Raw genomic sequence first — 18,971 nt, forward strand, 5'->3', positions numbered from 1 at the left:
GAGCTACTATACTTTAGATTTCTTCTAAAGGGGTGATATCTATTTGTTAGACAATACATGAATCTATTGTGCAAGCACTAATGTGTGATCAAAGTCTGATTAGAATTTCATTTGTGGAATCCACTAGCAAGGCAACCAATACAAAGAGGTATGTTGTAATCCTAGAAATTGTAATATATTACGAATTAAAGCTGCAGGTGTGTGTGTGTGTGTTTGTTAGTGTGTGAGTTAAAGCTGCATTCAGGGTTCTGCTGCAGTGATTATGCAGTTTCTCTTTCTTCTTTTTTAGTAGGTTTAAGCTTTGTTTGCTGATGTATCTCAATAGAAAACTCTCTGTTTAGGGGCTTATTTGTTTGAACTCCTATTATAGTAAATTATAGCATGCAGTACTAAGGCCTGTATGCGAACATACAACCAAATCTGTTATTTAAAACTTAGAAAAATTCAGTTCAAATTGTATGTTCTTATTTTGTTACAGTGCATTCAGGATTATAGCATATATACAATGTTATTTGTACAAAAAAAAATGTCAATGCCCTTCCCTGGCTTCTTATAAACAAAGTGTACAGGTAGATACATCTTGCAGCAGCGCAGAGGCTGAATCCAATATTGCTTTGTAGTGAAACATGACAAGATTGCCATAAAAGACCTGCCAACAGAGTGATTCAGTGTATTCAGACTGCATTTGGCTTCGTTTGTCACGTTTAAGTGTCTCTCAGGAACAAAAGCAAGTTTCAGTGTCATCTTCAGGGAAGTGTGTCTTGACAAGTCCTGTCCCCAGTGTGTGTGTGTGTGAGTGAGTGTGTGTCCAGACCGGGATAGCTGCTCAGTGTCTCAGCACCATAAGTGTCTATATTGAGGTGGACTTTGGATCTGTCCTTGTGACTGTCAGATGTGAAGTCATTGAGAGCCTTTGTCAATCAACCAAGAAATGTCTCCAGTCCTGCAAACCACAAAAAAAAGCATCCATGAGTCACATTTGTGTGTTTATCAAGTTGATAGCCGACAACCTGCCTACACACATTGGCGGATAGAAAATACTAATGAGGTGGCAGGAGTGTGGCATGGAGACTTTAAGGGGTGGCAGAAAGATCAATCACATCAATATTTACTTGAAAAAGGCCCCATATGAAGATATTTGAACTCAAAAACATTATTGTGCCACATAATAAAAATATCTAAAGGTGAAATGAGTAAATTGTCTAAAAAGTTTAGCACTCAGTCTAAAATGTGTGTTAATTTCCATTTTTTAACATGTTGAATGTGTTAAATTTGACATAATTTTGACACCAGATTGGCTGCCACCCCATGCCACCCCTGTTGATCCGCCCCTGCCTACACACAGTCAATATGGATGAAATGGAAAATAGGAAAAAAGCTCATATTTGTTCGTACTTGCCAAGCCGTGCTAACATCCTTCAAATTTTGAGTTTGCGTGATTAGAAATGAAAGACATGAGAGACATGAGGAACACTACATTCAAATCAGATCAAAACAGACAGAAACACAGACAGTAAAGTAACACAACGACAGTGACACAGTCGTATAGTAACACTATTTAACAGGACCCAAAAGTCAATAATTATATTCAAATTTAAGGAACTGACATAATTGTTTTTAAATGTTCCTGTAAAATACTATATAATTTGATATTAATAAAAGGGAAAGTGAATTACATTAATTACAATTATTTCCTAGTGCAACTGAGAGTCTTTAAGTCACAATTAATATGCAAAGAATTTTAAATGTGTCTACAAGCAACTAATTTCTATCTACAGTTTATTTTAATCCTCACTCCCAATTTAGCATTTATTAGCAGTATATAAACAATTAATAAATAGTCTCTACAATAATATAATATATAATAACAATATGAAACTATTGTAAACATATAGAATATAGTTGAGTTTGATTAGTTTTAATACATTTGAAAACTGTTTGAGTGGATTTGTTTGTGTGTTTAATCCAATATAATTAAGTTAAATTTAAGTTAAAATCTGCTTACGACAATAGTTTAATGTTCTAAACAATTAATTAATTGTTTATACACAATATATACTTAATAGGACGGTTAAACTAAAGTGTTCACAGCAATTAAAATGAAATTAATAACTGATTATGAGCTCTACACAACTATATAACTATATAATTTCCTGGTTCTTTCCTATATTTTGTACTAAATTGTTATTTTTATCTTTGTAACATCCACAGAAATTATTATAAAATGACACAAACTGTGAAATAAAGCATCACTGTATTATTTCAGAACAAAATAACAACATGGTGTTATTGTTTTTCTGTAGAACTGTGACTTATAGTTTCAATAAGCCAACTAGTTTGGCTTGTATAATACTTTCCATGTGATTTAAGTCACAAGCTCCCCAACTCGATGTGTTTTCTGTCAGAGTGATAATAACGTTTGTCATGTTTTTCTTCACAGTAAAACCTGAGAGACCTAAAGAACATAACAGCTATTGTAGCTGAGACCAGATTTAAGTCTGGGAAGGGGACTTACTCCACATCTCGTTTCTTAATCGTCTTTCCGGATCCTAAGACCTCTGCCACTCGGGATACAATGGGATCATAGTTCATGCTGGCAACAGCAACCACCTCCTCACTCCTATAGATGGACCATAGGAAGAAACAATGAGAAACTATTGTTAAATTAGACAAGGAGGCACGATTTAAGACTAAAATCAGCACATAAATACAGAAAAGATAACACAAGTTAAAGCCAAATATGCATCTACTTTACATTATCCAGTTTATTTTAGATTATTATAACAATGGAACTGAGAATCAACCCAAAATAAAACTTACCTGGTGTAAAACGCCACAAATCTCAGTTCATCCAGATCTCCTTGTATAATGACATCATCAAATCCATCACCATAACCTTTCACATGTAGAAAATGATATAAGTATACGTATGTATTCGTCAACAGCAAGAAAAAAACTGGTCTAATTCAGGCTCAGCTCTTAGTCTTTGGTCTTTATTGTCACAGCTAGATGGCAGTGTAGTAACTACACTTGACAACCTCTAATCTTCCTCTGACAGCATGTCTGTCTCATAACACTGATAAAATAAAGCCCTTTAAACCAGAGGTCTGGTTCAGGGACACTGCTGGTATTGTCATATTATAAAAGGGCCACTTTTACAGCGTTCAAGTATGACAAAAAAAGCACAATATTCTTAAAATATCTCCATAACAAACACACATACAAACATTTTTATGTCATTGTTTTATATAAACTAGTCTCTTCTTATTATTTAATTGTATATGTGTCCCACATGTTGATTGGTTCTAGTTATCAAAAGTCAAATCACTGCAGGACAGATGCTTTTCTAAAATCAGTTTTTTCAATCCAGAGGCTGTGAACAAAGCAGGGAAGGGAATTACATCAACATTTTAGACTACCCAGTGTCCCACATAAATGTACCCTTTATCCCCCACTGCTTTAAACTACAGAGAGATGGAAGGCCTTGTACCTACCTGCATAGCGTATGGTCTTCCCAAACATGGCTGACCAGAAGTAAGGCACAGTTTTGATCTCAGTGGCTCTGCCCATCATGCTGAGAGCTGCCACCCTTCCTGTCAGTAAGGTTGAAAAGACATTTAGGTGCTTGTCTTTTGGCCAAATAATAAGAATAATAAGAATAATCGGGATCCGTAAAACATATCTGAGCCTTATAATAGAGCATTAAGTCTAAATTAGCCCATCAACATGACTAATAGGTCTCTTTGTATTCCAATTACCCACAAAAGTTCCATGTTTGAAACACATATTTGTCTGGGTTTTGGGAGGTTTTCAATATCATTTGAGGTTTTGAGCGAGAATGTCCTTCTCACGGGTGACATATTCAGGCTCAGACTTTTCAAATTGGGCACTCATAAGCCTTTGTCAGCTATGTGGCCAGTTCAGTATTGACACATATTTAGTTAACAAAATGCAAAAACATTTGTTTTATTTGTGTATCCGCTTCGAATTTTTACAATTGGAGTTATTAATTTCCATATATTTTTGTCAAAGCCACTGATGTTGGACAGGTTGCAGACCCCTTTCTTAGGCTCATAACAGCTCCATTACATACTATCTAAGCTGTGTCACACTCACCGTGTACATGAGCCATTTGCCAGTGAGGGATGTTCACCTTCTTGTTGTTGCGTGGCGGGAAAGGAAAGATCACCATATCTCCTCCAGCAAAGACCCCATCAGCATTTGTCTGCATCATCTGGGAGAAAGTTTAGAGCAGTGACATAATAAAACAACTTAAGAAAACCCTTTCACTCAGGCTGCAGGCTTTGTAAAATACCTTGTTGACAGTGATGAAGCCCTTGGAGTCCATGTGGATGCCGCTTTGTTTGAGGAATCCTGTTGCAGGAACACTTCCTGCAGGAAAGGAGACGCATTTCAAAAGTCATTAAAAGGGTATATATGGGTGCATAATACTTCTGTTTTTTCTCCTTGTGTCATGGTTTTGGGTTTTAGTTAAGTAATCTGTTTAATAAGAGTTCTTGTTTAACCTCACTTCCTGTCTTTGTTTCCCCTCCAGTTTTATTGTCTGCCCCACCCTGATTAGCTTTGTTATCCTTTCCCTCACCAGTGTAATTAGTGTGTGAGTTTCTGTCACCCAAACCTGTCCACTTGCCTGTTACCTGTCTACCAGTTACCTGTCAACCTGTCTAACAGTTACCTGTCAACCTGCCTGCCTGTTACCAATACCTGCCTCAAGCTAGTTTTATCCAATAAACCACTGAAGTCATCCTGGTGCCATCGTTGTCTACATTTGAGTCCAGTCCTGCATTTCCTGAGCCGTGTCACCTTGGTTTTATTATTATTTTCCAATGCAGTAGCTCATTGTGTTTGTCTGATAGGTTCTTTATCATCAAACCTAGTATTTTATTAGGTTTTATTAAGTGTAGTTGTGCTTCTGGTGGTTTATCATTGTCATTATCACTTTTGTAATAGTATTATTATTTGTATCTTTTTTACATTGTTGTCCCTATTTTATCATACTTTATCATACAACTGAAGGGGATATGGGTGGTGTGGGAGAAGGTGGGGATTTATTTGAAATGTTGCAAGCTTTTATTGTGATATAATCATTTTGTAAAATCCCAATAAACAGATTTGGGGAAAAAAAGTAATTAAAGGGAGTTTCTTAATCTGCTGTGATTATAATGACACTGACAGGGGCATTTCCAGAGAAATCTGATTGGCCACCCCATTATCCTCACCTCTTCCACTCCACACTGTCTTTCAGAGGCTGTAGCGGGCTGTGTGAAGTGAAGATACTGATTTCATATAAAACAAGATGACCGTATTAACGTATACATTTTTACCAACCATGCCATTCATGCTGGGAACAGGGCTAAATAACGCAAAGTTATAAAACAAATTAAAAACTGGCACTGCCATATTCAATGGGGTGCCTTGACCTCTGACCTCTAGATATCTGAATGAAAAGTGTTTCTATGAGTACTCACAAGTCTCCCCTTTGCAGAGACGCCCACTTTATGCTAATCACATGCAGTATAATTGTGTTCATTTTGCCAATTGTATTTGAATATTTCTGCAGACTCGGGCCATAAACAGTTGTTGGAATTGCATAAAATGGAAATAAAAAAAAAGTTAAGACTCTAAGACAAGCCTAGAAATGCCCCTGGACACTGACAGAAAGTAATGAAAGAAGATTTGACATTACCTGCCCCGATGACGCACACGTCTGCCCGCAGGACTTTTCCGCTCTTCAGCACCACCTCTTTCAACTGTGTAACAGGAAAACAAAATGTCTATGCCATGTATTAGATATACATAATGACACAGTAACAGCTTTCTTACTTAGACATGAAATAAAGATTTTAAAGCCCCTAAAAACGTTTACTAAAATTCTAACTAACTCTAAAGTTAGAGTTGTTTAGGCCATTATATAGAGATTATAGAGTGTCTATAGCACTATTTAGTAATAGAAAGTGATTTGTGACACAGCCTCAGAGTTTCTATCTGTTGCCAGCACTGTCAATCAAATCTGATCAAACCACAGACTCCAGGTGATGTAGGTTTAGTTGCTCATTTAGTCTTTTATTTTCATTTTCAGGGGCTTTAAAGTTGACACACTTTGGTCGATATCCTCATGTTTCTGATCTGATCTTGTCTCCAGCGTCGATTAAACAAGAGAGGATTGTGCTGCTGAGCATCATGTCATGCTGTTTCTCTCACTTTCTGAATACCTGTCCATGATGGCCAATCATCTCTGACACCTCATTCAGCATGTAGAACTTCACCCTGTTTGCCTCAAATAGCTGCAAAGACAAAACACGCCACAGAAACCATGTGAAAATATTTTCATATGTGAGCTTGCTAATGAGAGGAAACCATTCTCTCTTGTGGTTACTGGGTATTGACCACAAAAAATGTCATTTGCATTTTAACCAGTAGCTTCCTTGCCATGGAGAGTGATGAGAATTGTATTGCGTAGGTGCTTTGTGTTCTGAAAAGCTTGATTTCCCCGGAGTGTGTCCCTACCTTCATTATGGCTTTCCCTACTTTCTCCCCGAGAGCTTTTTTAAAGGGGACTGTCTCAATCCCGATGACAGAGACCGAGTGGGCCTTGTCAGTTAGAGCTGCAGCCACTTCCATGCCTGCCAACACAACAAATAAACAGCATAAAGTCAATATATGTCATAGTTAATGCAAAATGATACAGGCAGGTGACAAATGAAAGAAAAAGGGTAAGATAAATGGGTGGAGAAATCTAACAGATGCAGATTCTTCCGTACAGGGCCTGAGGGGTGAAAATGATGAGTTATTATTAAGTTAAGAGTAAAAATCTGTCACTTTTACTCCTATTTGCAAACTTAAGAATAATAAAATACAGAAACAGGTGAGCACACACCTTTTAAAACACACTTTGGAGTGACTGTACAAAATATTTTTTCTTTTTTGCCAATATCTTTGCATGTCAACACAATCTATATATTGATACATTCTAAATACAGTATATTGGATTATTGTTGGTTTCACATGTTAATAACCACTGGATATATGAAGGATTGCACACAAATAAAAATGTAAATTACATGTTTTTACATCTCACTGAGTAAAATGGAAGGATTTTCTAAAGTAATGCAGCAGATGTAGGGTAAATCGTTGTCTCTGATTGGCTGTTAATACATGTTTTTTAATCATGTGATCACTTGAGAGTTGTTCTTAAAGGTTACACATTGCTTTAAGTCAGAGTAAGTCACTTGATAAATGTGTTTTACTCACTCACACACACTCAACAAAGGACCAATGTGTTTGACAGCACTTTCCAACACTATTATTATTAAAACACAGAGGTTAAGCAATTTATAGCGTCACTTTCAAGACATACTGAAGTTGTTCTGGAAGCTTGTGGTGGTCTAACACTTGCACACTGGAAGTATCCAGATTAAGTAACAGTACTGAAACTAAGCTGTAAATAATTTGTTACTAGTAAAAGTCCTGCATTGGAAATGTTACATAAGTAAATATATGTAAGTATACTCAGGAAAATTTAGCCTACTTAAAGTGTAAAAAGTACTCAATGCAGAAAAATATCCCGTTACTTTTATACTTCTCTATATGACTACGATGTATTATATCAGGTTATTTTTACTCATTCATTAATATAAAGGAAGGATTTGACTGAGTTTATGGATTTTGTATAGGACTGCAACTAATCAGTCAATCTGCTGTTTTCTCCATCGCTTGATTGTCGAAAATTCTGATAAATTCCACCACAAATACCCACAATCCAAAGTGACTCCTTCACAATGGTTGTTTTGCACAACCAGTAATCCAAACCTCAAAATTCTTAAAATCATTAAAAGGAATCTTCACATTTGAGAAGCGGGAACCACAAAATGTTTTTGCATCAAAATAGTTGCCTTTTAATTTTCTGTCAATCAATTTAATGACTAATTATTTCAGCTGTACTTGTACATTTAACAGTAAAGTAACTAAAGCTGTACAATAATTACAGTGGAGTAAAAAGCACAATATTCCCCTTTGAATTGTAGTGGAGTAGAAGTAAGAAGTATGACAAGAAAATAAGTAAAGTATAGTTGAGTAAATGTCCACAATTCCTCTACTGTACTTTCTTTTAATTTCTTATAAATGTGAAGAATTTGTTAATAAATGTGTCTTTTTCTCACCAACAAACGATGTTCCCACAATCACAGCGTTCTTGTTGTTGGCCAGCCTCGCTACGCTGTTAGCATCCTCGGGCGTCCGGAGGTGAAACACATTCCTGACGTCTTTGCCTTTGTAGTTCATTGGTTTGGGTCTTTCAAGCAGGAAATGGAAGCAATTAGATGTCAGTTTATTCATATCTAATCTCAGCTGCTTAATTATCCCCTGTGATAAAAGATTTTCCTCACTTGCTTCCTGTAGCAATAAAGAGTTTCCTGTACTCCATCCTCAAGCCATCTTCGAAGGTGACAGATCGTGTTTTCACATCTATTGCCACCGCCTAAAGCAAACATCGCACAGGTTGATGTGTTGGATTTTTGTGGAAATTGCCAAAGACAGATCTAATTAATTAATTGATTTATTATTATCCATTATTAAATCAGAATTCACTTCAGATTCTGAGGTCAGAACCTCTCACCTCTTTCTCTGTGAGCAGTTCAATGTCATGGTCCTGCAGGAAGTCCATGGAGCGCAATCTCAGCTGCTCTGCTGTGCTCTCTAAGGACTAAAGGTCAGCAAGTTAGTGCATCAGAGTAAAAATACAAAACTTTTCAAAAGCAAGAGTTTGGACAACTGTAAGCTAATTAATAATAGGCCTAATGTTCTTCAAGCTTTAATGGCAATGGAAAGTCACATCCTTTTAGACTGAGTTATGTCTCTTTACTTGCACAGGTCACTTTCTTTAAATTTTTGTTGCTGTGAAGTGCAGCTGTTCCCCAGAGAGCTCCTGTTTTAGCACCACTGACCAAAGCTGCACCTCTGCAGTATGTTACGTAACCTTCTTGGCAAAGCCAGTTCTAGTGGTCAGGGTCTGTGTACAAACCTTACTCAGTTTAGGTCTGTCATATGGAGGATGTCTGTCCATGGTGCACATGACGATGCGATCGGTGAAGCCCTCTTGCCTCAGCGTCTCTGCACACACAAGACCTGCTGGACCTGCAGAGACGTTAGATGATAAAAGTGAAGGAAGATCTCTGAGAAATCAATCAAATATAACTGGATCCTGGAGTGGGAAATGAAGAAGGAGGGAAAAAAACACACAGACCTGAGCCAATGATGAGAACATGGCTGAAGCCCGTGCTGGAGTTAATGACTGCTGAGCATCGGGCCATGGGCTTTGACCTTTTCTGTGACTGAAGAGCCTGGAAATGTTTAAAAAATGGATCTCAGATCAGTCAGGTGGTCCGTTTTGTTTCCTGCATAAATTATCCACGTTCTTTTTCTTGTTACCTGCTTGTTTGCACGAATGATCACCTTGTCCTTTTCAACTCTGACCTGGAGCAAACAGACATGAGCGATGTGTACACTTTTTGATGGTGCTTAGAGACATGATAAGGCAGGGAATGTGTTAAGAGACAGCACCAGCGGGGAAGGTCACCTGGAAGGTAGGCAGGCTGTCCAGCCCAGGGAAGTCCTCGATGTCTCCCGTTGCAATGTTGAAACACGCGCCGTGCCAGGGACAGCGCACGTGTCCTTTTGACAACACACCTGCATATGACAGGAAATGACGTCAAGTGTATGATATTACATATTACTAAGAATGTTAATAATACTTGAAAATATTTTACTCACCTTTGACCAGGGGTGCCCCGTAGTGTGGACACTTGTGGCCCATGGCTGAGAACTCCCCATGTTCTTTGATCAACAAAGCTCTGCCGCTTCCCAGGTCAACCTCTCGCATCCTGTCAAACACACAACAACAAAAAGGTGTGCGTGCATTCATAGCTGCTGTATGATTGAATCCATCGAAGAAACACACAAAAGGCCATTTTACAGGTGAAAAACATCCTGGAAGAAAAATGTCACTATCACAACGCAGTAAGGACACATCAGGCTTAGCTTCTGTAATTTATATCTATGTGTCTAAGCTACATTCTGCTAGCAACATGAGCCGAATAAATTAAAGGATCAGCTCACACAAAAACACTTAAATGACAATAATCCAGGTAATCATGCTTATTAGTGACCATTAAAACAGGACTATGTAATTTTTATCCAGATAACAAAACTGAAAATCCCTTGTTTGTCAAAGTAATTATTATTTATCCAAATGATTTTATTGCTAAGAAGAGTGAGTGTGCATTAATAAACTTTGCTACAGGATGGAAAAATTGGAATAAGATTATAAAGTGTAACTATCCATGTAATGTAATGATTTCTACACGTTTCAATTACTGTACTGTTTTAATTACTGTTTTTATACACTTACCTTTTCATTTGATTATATATCTGCAGCCAAGTCTGACCATTTCATTAATATGTAATGATTGTTATAATTGAAAACACCAATAATAATATAGTTATTATAGTAGTAGTAAAAGTAGTAAAAAGACTATTAAAGAAGAGACATAATCTTCCTCTTGCAAATTAAAAGCTGATTTCATTAACAATAAAACTCACTCTTGCTCAGTTCAGTGCACTCGGGGGTTTGCTGCTACAGCCTCACTTGGTCTAATGTGTGTGACTTTAGATTGATGTTGCTGTGTAACTAACATTACTGAGCGAGTTCAGTGACTTTATGACTCTTTTTTACTTTTGCTACTGTTACAGTAGGCTTTAGTTTTTAGTATTTCTGTACTGCAATGATGCTTCTCTGATGGGCCAATGAAGGAAACATTTGTTTTATTGTGTTTTTGTGTGAAGTCTCCCTTTAACAATAAATAACTAGGACTAATGAGCATGTGTGTTTCATTGCGTGTTTCATTCTCTTACTGTCCGTTTTCCAGATCTTTAACATGACAGACGGAGGCCTCCACATAGTCCCGTGGTTTGTGGTAGAGGGGGAGCGGTGTGGAGTCGTCATCAGAGCCGTGTCCCAGGGCCCCGTTAGGTCTGCAGTCACTAAAGGGGCTCGCTTTGCCATTTGGTGACAGCCCGTCCATCTCTTTTTCTTTTTCCAGGAGCGAGAGTTCCACTTTAACTTCAACTGCAGAACACAAAACACATCTCACTTAGAAAATGTACGACTGAACACAATCACATATGGCAGTAAAAGGATGTTGTAAAGCTTTCAAATACAAATCTGTTTAAGTAATACTGGCAGATTATTAATGCTACCAATCACCAGTGGACTGAGCTATTATTCCTGTATACCTTTCCTGTTTACCTCTGGCATTTTATTACCATCCTTCCCCACTGCTTTGGAAGAGTAATTTGCCTTTAAGCTAGTAGAGACGTCTACAACTTTGGGACAAACTGAGTCTGACATCTCCATAACGGAAACAAATGAAAGCAGGAAGCAGGTAAAGGGGGAGTGTGTAAGGGCAACCTTGTCTTCTTTTTCTTTTCTTTTCCTCTCGACCTTCTAGCGATTTAGCATAATCAACACGTATTAACATACAATATAAATCCAGATTTTCAAAATACTATAAAAAATACACTACACATGGAATTCAGTCTTACAAAGCACCAAAAAACTTCCTATGCAGAGCAGTGCCAATCATACCAGATATATGGAAAGTCTGGAAAGAAAGACAGGCAGCTCAACATTTTACTACTAAATTTAAAACAAATTACTCACTACTCTCCATACGTCTCAATCTGCCTATATCTAAATTAACTTACAATGCCTTAAATAAGGAGATTTCCATAAGTGAAACTGACATAAAGGCAACAAAAACTCCATTCAAGTACAGCCTAAACCAGCTGTGTTTGTGCACATTGTCTGCTTTCCTAAAGAAGAAAACAGACTAGTGGAGTATATTTATCTGTCTTTTGGGAGACATTCAGTTTTCTATGATGACATGTGATGCGCTGCTGTTGGGTTTATATTTCTGAACATTAAGAAATGGTTGTGTAACTCCTTTTTTCACTGCAGCAGGCTTTATCTGTTCGGCTGGAAAAATGTGCTGATCATCCGGTTCTTACACAGTAATCTGGCTGGAATTTTCTCCTGCTGAGCAAGTCTTAATTAAAATCAATGGAAAATCATAATAGTGAGTGCAATCGCAGGAGAAAATAAAGAGAAAGCTTTCCACAGCTGAAGAGAATCTCTGGATGTCTGCTGCTAAATCACCACACTGATGCTTCATTTGATCAGCGCTTAAAAGTTATCTGGTTTCGAACATGTGCCAAAGTATCTTCTGAAATGCTTTTTATGTTGATCTTGTCAGTGTTTAGAGCTTTAACACAGACATTTTATTTAGTTGCGAGGGATTACAGGGTGATTAGATCCTTATGTATAATTTGTTCACATGTTGATGCAAATGAAGAGAACAGTGTGTCCTGTCTACAAGTTTACTCCCGTTTACACTGTACACTCTGTTACACTCTGTTTATTTACTGTGTATTCAGATGGCGTGATGCCATACCATAATACTAGTGCAGATCTCTGTTTTCTTTTGATACTTTAATGATGAGGATATTCATATTAAGCATTTGTCTGAGCTGAATCCCCTGAGTCTTCTGAGTATTGAATTTTGTATGTACAGGAATCATTTTTGTGTTTTTGGTACTTTTTGTTTTTGTCTGTACTTGTGTTGTTTTTTTTTTTTTATGTTTGTGCCTCTGACTGCAAATCAAGTTTCCCATCTGGGGGAACTGAACTGAACCAATATCTACTCAAAACATACTATAAACTTGGATACATCTAAAGTGCCAAAAAATCATAAGCCACACAAAAATAAGGACCGATTTAGTACAATTAACTTTTTATAAAAGGTTTGCTTTATTTTCTAATTAGTTAAGTTAAGTTCTGTTGATAGCTACTCCTCTAGAAATGATGGTAAAACGCAGAAAACTGTGATTCTTGTGAGGGTAAACAAGCCTTCACTGTCTCCTCAGTGGATTTTCGGCAACACAAGATTCCTTATGTAAATAAAATATCAAAATGATCAGTCTAAAACCTTTACCTCTGTGTAAAAGACAAAGTTAATAGATATTCCTGTTAAGTTTGAGTTGTCATCGATTGATAGCTGGAGGTCACACTGTGATAGACACTGACTAATTAGTCCTCAGAGGCCCGACAGCTTCTGTTCAGTCAACAGACAAATAGTCCCTCATCCTCCTCACTTCACCTCCGCATGAAGTATGGAACAGATGATTTCATGTCAAAGCTGCAAATGAGTCTCATAGCTAATCGCCTAGCCATGCTAACACCGATATGGATACACACACGCACACACAGTGTCATATTGGGATATTCATGTCTCAGTATGTAATCCTCTTGACCAAAGATGCCACAGAGAGCATTAAAATTCCTCCCACATAAAACACTATAGTGCAAACCGAGGAGGCTGGATATGAGAGGACATGTGTAACAGGATTTGGAGGCTGTAGGTAGCTTTGAAAATGATCCTGACTGAACAAACTGTCCTTAAATATATTTTTAAAAACCCAGTTTGTTCATTTTTAATACAAAAAATACATCGAAGATGAAAATATAGGTCTCTACATAGAAACGGTAAAACAATGATTGATGGACAGAGTGTCTTCCTTGTATTAACAACAAAATATTTAAATTGAAATCAATTGATTTTTATGTTATCACTGTATAATGTTATGTTTACAGCTATTAATTGGACTGTCATGTTATGAAACCTTTCTTTGAAGTAGAAACTGGTGGCTCATCATGGCGGACTCCATGAAAGGTGACCCGCTGTGTCTGATAAAAACAGCTCATCGTAAGGTAACAAAAACACAATGATTCTCATATTCGGCTGATTATACACTAATGAAAACATAACTATGCATATTATATTACATTTCTGCCAACAGATCCTCCTAATTTAGTAGTAGTAGAATAATAATGTCATGATATGATGTTATCATGTTATTGTTTTACAAATGTCTCTTGTCCAAATAAATGATTCTGAGCAAGATTAACAAAATAAAGTCAATAGAGCTTCTTGTGTAATAAATATGAAGAGTTCGATCACATGTAACGCAGCTTTGAACATCAGTTAAACTATGGTGTTTTATTTACTTTTTCATCTCGATAAGTCCTTGTTAATACTGGCCCTACTGGAAATACTAAAAGCAGGATAGAAACTACAACAACACCTTACCATGTTATGCAAAAAGAGCACAAACTTATTAGTATAGAGGTGTTTCCATACCTTTTTTACTCAATTTCACCAATAATTATAATAACAAGATGTTCCTGTTATTTTGTCCTCCTCCTGTAGGTGAGATTACTCTGAAAACACCTGTTTTTCCACACCTGCACAACAGCTGTTATTGTGCTTGTCTGTGTTTTCTTTCATACTAAACTGACACCTGAAATGAAATAAGGAAACATGGTGGTTACCTGGTTTGGGTTTGGAGAAGCATCCTCCCATGGTGGGCCCAGAATTGAGGGACACCCAGGGAGAGAGGGAGGGAGGGGGGAGAGGGAGGTGAGGGAGTTGCCGGTCAGATCCTCGGGCTGGGCCGCTTGGTAGGGAGGTAATGATAACACAGAACTGTGTGTTTGAGAACCTGCAGGTCAAGCTTGGCCATCGCACACGTCAGCTCCTCCACATAATCTGCGGAGGGAGGGAGCAACATAGTCAACAACACACACTATGTCCATGTCATGAGTTACATGAGTGTAAAGTCTGATATGCTGCTGTCATGATATAAGAGGTTTTATGAGATGTAACAGGCTTTTTCCCTCTCTTACAACATGGCTTGTTTATTGTTTCTCAGGCGGGTTTAAAGATGCACTGGGGAGACATTTTTAAAGAATTGGCTGCTTTATGGCTGCTTTCAATTTCAAATTTTTCAGTCACAAAGTTGCCTTTCAAATTAACAAAACATTTGGCCTCCATTTCTTATGGTCCTGGGTCTTCTAATCAGTCAAAGTCACTGACTGCGTTTGTGTTATTTATCACAAAAAGTGGCTGACGTTGCTCTGAAGTGTCTGAAGGAGTCAGAATTAGAGTGCCAAGGAAAGTTAGCCAGATTATTTCTCTGTGTGTGTGTGTGTGTCTATATAACATGTCAGTGCTTGTAAAAAAGGAAGCAATTGTGTTAATTAGGAACATTTCCACAGACATTGTTACCTTTGTTCATGCATATTGCATGGAAACTGTTAAATATTAACAGCACTCCGACACCTATTAACTTTCTCGTCACACTGCGCTTTAAAGGGAAGCAGGGGCCCCTTGAGTTTCAAAATCCCCCTTGTTTTTTGTTGCCACGTTGCCCTCACATTTCTGCCAGCTCTGGTATTTCACACACACATACAGTAGTTAGTCGCTCACAGGCTCACTGGCTGCTATGAATCTGAGCAAGACGCGGCATGGCAGGTGTATGTGTATCACCCAACGCGGTGCAATCCATCACCAAATTATCCTTTTGAGGTACAACCAAAAGGACTGCTTGATATTCTGAGCACATCTTAATGTCCTTGAACTTAAGAAAAAAAAGTGTGCAGTGTTGAATGGAGCACCGCTTAGAAAAAGTTCCTGAGAGCAAATGAGAAATGGAAAGATCTCCTCTGACTGGCCACAACTCTGCAGCTGAGATCAAGCTGTTGTATCTAAACTATGTGTTTGTTTGCAGTGGGTGAAAGTAATTAAGTAAATTTACTCAAATACTGTACTTAAGTTGGTACTTTACCTGAATATATAAATGTTAAGCTATTTTGTACTTCTATTCCACTACATTTCAGAGTAAAATATTGAAGACTTTAACATTTATTTGACAGCTTATTACTTACCAGAGTAAAAAACACATGATAAGCTTCTCTACAGCCTTCTCTCTCACATGTTGCCCCTTTAATAATTTGCCACCACTGAAATTTTGATGAACAACAAATTGGATCACAAAGAGCTGCCATCATGGAGTTCCAGCAAGCCCAAGATATTTTGTGCAAAACTAAAGTAGGTTAAGCAGATTTGGTCCTCACAACATATGACGCAGATCCCGCTCTCTCACTGTTGGGCCTGTCCCCAAGCAGTGCTAATAATCCTGCCTGCAAACAAGCTGTCAGTTTCACTCACTTCCCTACAAATGTAATACCTGTTACTGGAATGTCAGAGGGGAGAATTAGCAAAAACGCAGCTCCTAGTTGGTGGTGGAGGAGGCCCATCTATAAACTGACTGAGTGAAAAAAAAGAAGCAGGAATGTTGAGCACCAAAGTGCCCGCGCTCTGACGGTCACATCCATCATTCAAAACGTATTCTACCAACAGCAAACAGTGATGTTATTGAGCTACCAAGATGAACACACCACACGAGGGCACTAATCAAAAAGGGACATAAACGAGTAATAAAGCTCATCTTCACAACAAACATCCGAAGCAGAGGAACAGATGCTGTAAACATCTATATGTAGAAAAAACTTTTAATTACACGTCACTCTACAGCACTTCCTCGGCCCTGGACTTTCAGCAGCACATGAATAAAAGAAGAGCTGCTGGTTTAGTGGCTTATTCACCTCCAGCAATCCAAACTGGTGGTCTCTAGTTTAATTCACACACTTGCTTGGCAGGTATATTAGCGTCGTTAACGATTAGGGCTCTCTGATCCTCAGCTGATAAAGGTCAAGAGCTCACAACAATCTGACTGCACTCTAAATATCTGACCACACCTCTTTCCTTCACTCACAAGTTTTGCACGTTCTCCTGGTTTGTGAAATAACAAGAAAAGCCAGAGGAATCGTCCCCTGATTGCGTAAACCAACTGTTTAACAAAAGTACTCTCTCACCAGGCTGTTAGAGGTTATCTCTTCTGTTTACTGTCAGCTTAAAGAAGCATTTGATGTGAGGAACAAGAGGGTCGAAATTGGTATTAATCTTTGATCTTCATAGCATTTCTTCATTTCTTATTTAGATTTTTTCACAAGCAAGGCCTGAGTATTTCAGGTAGACGTTAGATTTATGCCCCTTCGTCAACAGGATGTCCTCCAGAATGGCAAGAAGCTTTTGCCTGACTTCTGTTTACTCCATTGCCTACGTGTCTTAACTACAAAAGAATAAAGAGTGGATTACAGTTAACCACCAAGTTTGTACAATGTTTATATTGCTTGCTTGTAGATAAATTATTACCATGTTACAGACCAGATCAGGAGAGCAGAGAAAGTCCCAAACAGTATCTAAAGTGTGCATATTGTGTTTATATAAACTGAAAAAGGATGGAACATAATGTCTAAGGTCTGACCTATGTTTTTACCATTAACAGAGATCAGATAGTTAAGCTTATAATGGAATTCAAAAACAAACCTTCAATGTTTAAGGTAATACATAGATGCCACGTGGCTATAGAAAACAAAGATTACCCTCATTCAGCATTGATCACTGTGGTGCCCAAAGGAGAAAAATACTGCGTAACTTTATCCAACGTAACGTATCCATTTTCTCTTCTTAAAGTTGTTAAAGTTGACTGAAACTTTACATACTGTATATTAATATTCTTCTGAAAAAGCTCAAGCCGGTTAACAATGGCACCACCAACTTTTTATCAGGTCATTTTGCTGCTGCTTTGAGCAATAACCTCTCCATGATGTCATGGAAAACTAGAATTGTGGTTTTCAGAAGGGGTGTACACCCCCACAGAGGAGCTGTGCTTCCATATAACAATTCTGCAATTGACCAGTTTCTCAGCATGTATGTACACACACACACACACCACAAACACACACACACACACATAAGTATCAATCAGACCAATAGAAACAAAGTGTGAGATGTACTGTGTGAGTTACTGATGTACCAACTATTAAAAACTCAATCAGCCCTGTAGATGAGTGTTTGATCTGCTTTAATTTTACGTGTGTGTAGGAGAACTGATCCATTTACTATGTACTGTAGCATTTCTGATGTTGTGATTTCAGTTTTATATACTGCACCAGTACATGGTTCTACAGGGAAGATCTGGTATCTGAGTCCCCGGACCAGAGAGCCAACAACTTCCACAAGTACTCTATGAGCCCATAGTGTACAAATACAAGCAAAATCCACAGAGCATCACATACACACATCGTATTGGGAGCTAATAAAACAGAGCTATGTTTCCCTGACTGTAAAAATAGTAAATCAGCTTACCAGTGTGCATGGAGCAGGTGCACTGAGATTCTGTCAAACTCCCTGGTGCTCAGCTTCCCCTGCGGAGCACGGAAGCATATTAGCACGAGTCTCCTCAACAATCCTGTCCCTCTCCGGGATTGGCTCTTTCCACTGGAGTATTCCCAGTCTGTGTTTCCCTCTGTACCCTCCTCCGCTCTCCTCTTCTTGATGCAGCAGAGGCTCTAGTGAGTGTGTATGAGTGTGTAAGTGTGAGAGTGTGTGTGTGTGTGTGTGTGTGTGTGCTCTGCCCCTCGCAGAGCCCCCCTCAAGCAGCAGACTGAGCCGACCGGTCGTGGGAGTTGCTCTCTTTCCCTGGCCGAGCCTGCAAATGCAGCACGGAGGACCTTTGCCAGTTTCTCAGCTGTATGCAGTATTGATGGAGTTGCTGAGGGGATGCTAACACAGCATGAATCCTCACCGTTCCCTGCTCTCGTCCTCCCACCCCTCCTTTCTCTTTCCCGAACACATGCACACACTCTCTCTTTCTCTCTCTCCCTCTCTCCTAGAGGCTGATTGCTTTTCTGTTCAGACCCTTTCAGCCTCACCTCCTTCAGATGTCAAAGACCTGACTTTCCAGTTAAGCCTGATCAAACACTTGCTGCCCTCCCCACTGCACTGCCTGGTCTGACTGCCCAGTTACCACACTGCCTCCATACTGTGCATGCATTGTGCTGCATGCCTGTGGTGCTGCAGGAGTATCAGCTATTGTTAAAACTTACCAGTGTGACATTTATTGTATTTATATTGACCACCAGGAGACATAAA

General features: G+C 38.4%; 1 protein-coding gene across 3 annotated transcripts; it reads right to left on the reverse strand.

The window, feature by feature from the left end:
• Positions 1-812: 812 nt before the first annotated feature.
• LOC118325580 (apoptosis-inducing factor 3) lies at positions 813-14,663 on the reverse strand. Of its 3 annotated transcripts, XM_035658299.1 has the most exons (20): positions 14,454-14,663; positions 11,282-11,288; positions 10,930-11,143; positions 9,790-9,899; positions 9,596-9,705; positions 9,448-9,492; positions 9,263-9,359; positions 9,041-9,153; positions 8,636-8,722; positions 8,406-8,497; positions 8,181-8,311; positions 6,529-6,644; positions 6,234-6,305; positions 5,708-5,771; positions 4,316-4,392; positions 4,117-4,234; positions 3,495-3,593; positions 2,821-2,896; positions 2,516-2,620; positions 813-943 (listed from the first exon to the last, which is right to left on the reverse strand). In XM_035658299.1, exons 1-20 carry the CDS (start codon positions 14,493-14,495, stop codon positions 901-903), a joined length of 1,818 nt encoding a protein of 605 aa, XP_035514192.1. In that variant the 5' UTR covers positions 14,496-14,663; the 3' UTR covers positions 813-900. The 3 variants fall into 3 exon arrangements, with proteins under 3 accessions (XP_035514192.1, XP_035514190.1, XP_035514189.1); XM_035658297.1 differs by lacking the exon at positions 11,282-11,288 and having other exon boundaries at positions 14,465-14,663; XM_035658296.1 differs by lacking the exon at positions 11,282-11,288 and having other exon boundaries at positions 813-964; positions 14,465-14,663.
• Between the last annotated feature and the right edge of the window lie 4,308 nt (positions 14,664-18,971).

Source organism: Morone saxatilis, unplaced genomic scaffold (genome assembly GCF_004916995.1).
Source record: "Morone saxatilis isolate NCDOM2014 unplaced genomic scaffold, NCSU_SB_2.0 Contig16, whole genome shotgun sequence".
In the NCBI taxonomy this organism is placed as follows: domain Eukaryota; kingdom Metazoa; phylum Chordata; class Actinopteri; family Moronidae; genus Morone; species Morone saxatilis.

What these genes read in the sequence shown, in the direction of transcription:
- LOC118325580 (XM_035658296.1), bottom strand. Translation starts at nt 14,495, where the DNA reads ATGGGAGGATGCTTCTCCAAACCCAAACCAG. An exon ending in ACAGCCTGCCTACCTTCCAG is followed by an intron (nt 9,493 to 9,595) that starts GTGACCTTCCCC and finishes TGTTTGCTCCAG; the next exon opens with GTCAGAGTTGAAAAGGACAA. An exon ending in TTTATTGCTACAGGAAGCAA is followed by an intron (nt 8,312 to 8,405) that starts GTGAGGAAAATC and finishes CCTGCTTGAAAG; the next exon opens with ACCCAAACCAATGAACTACA.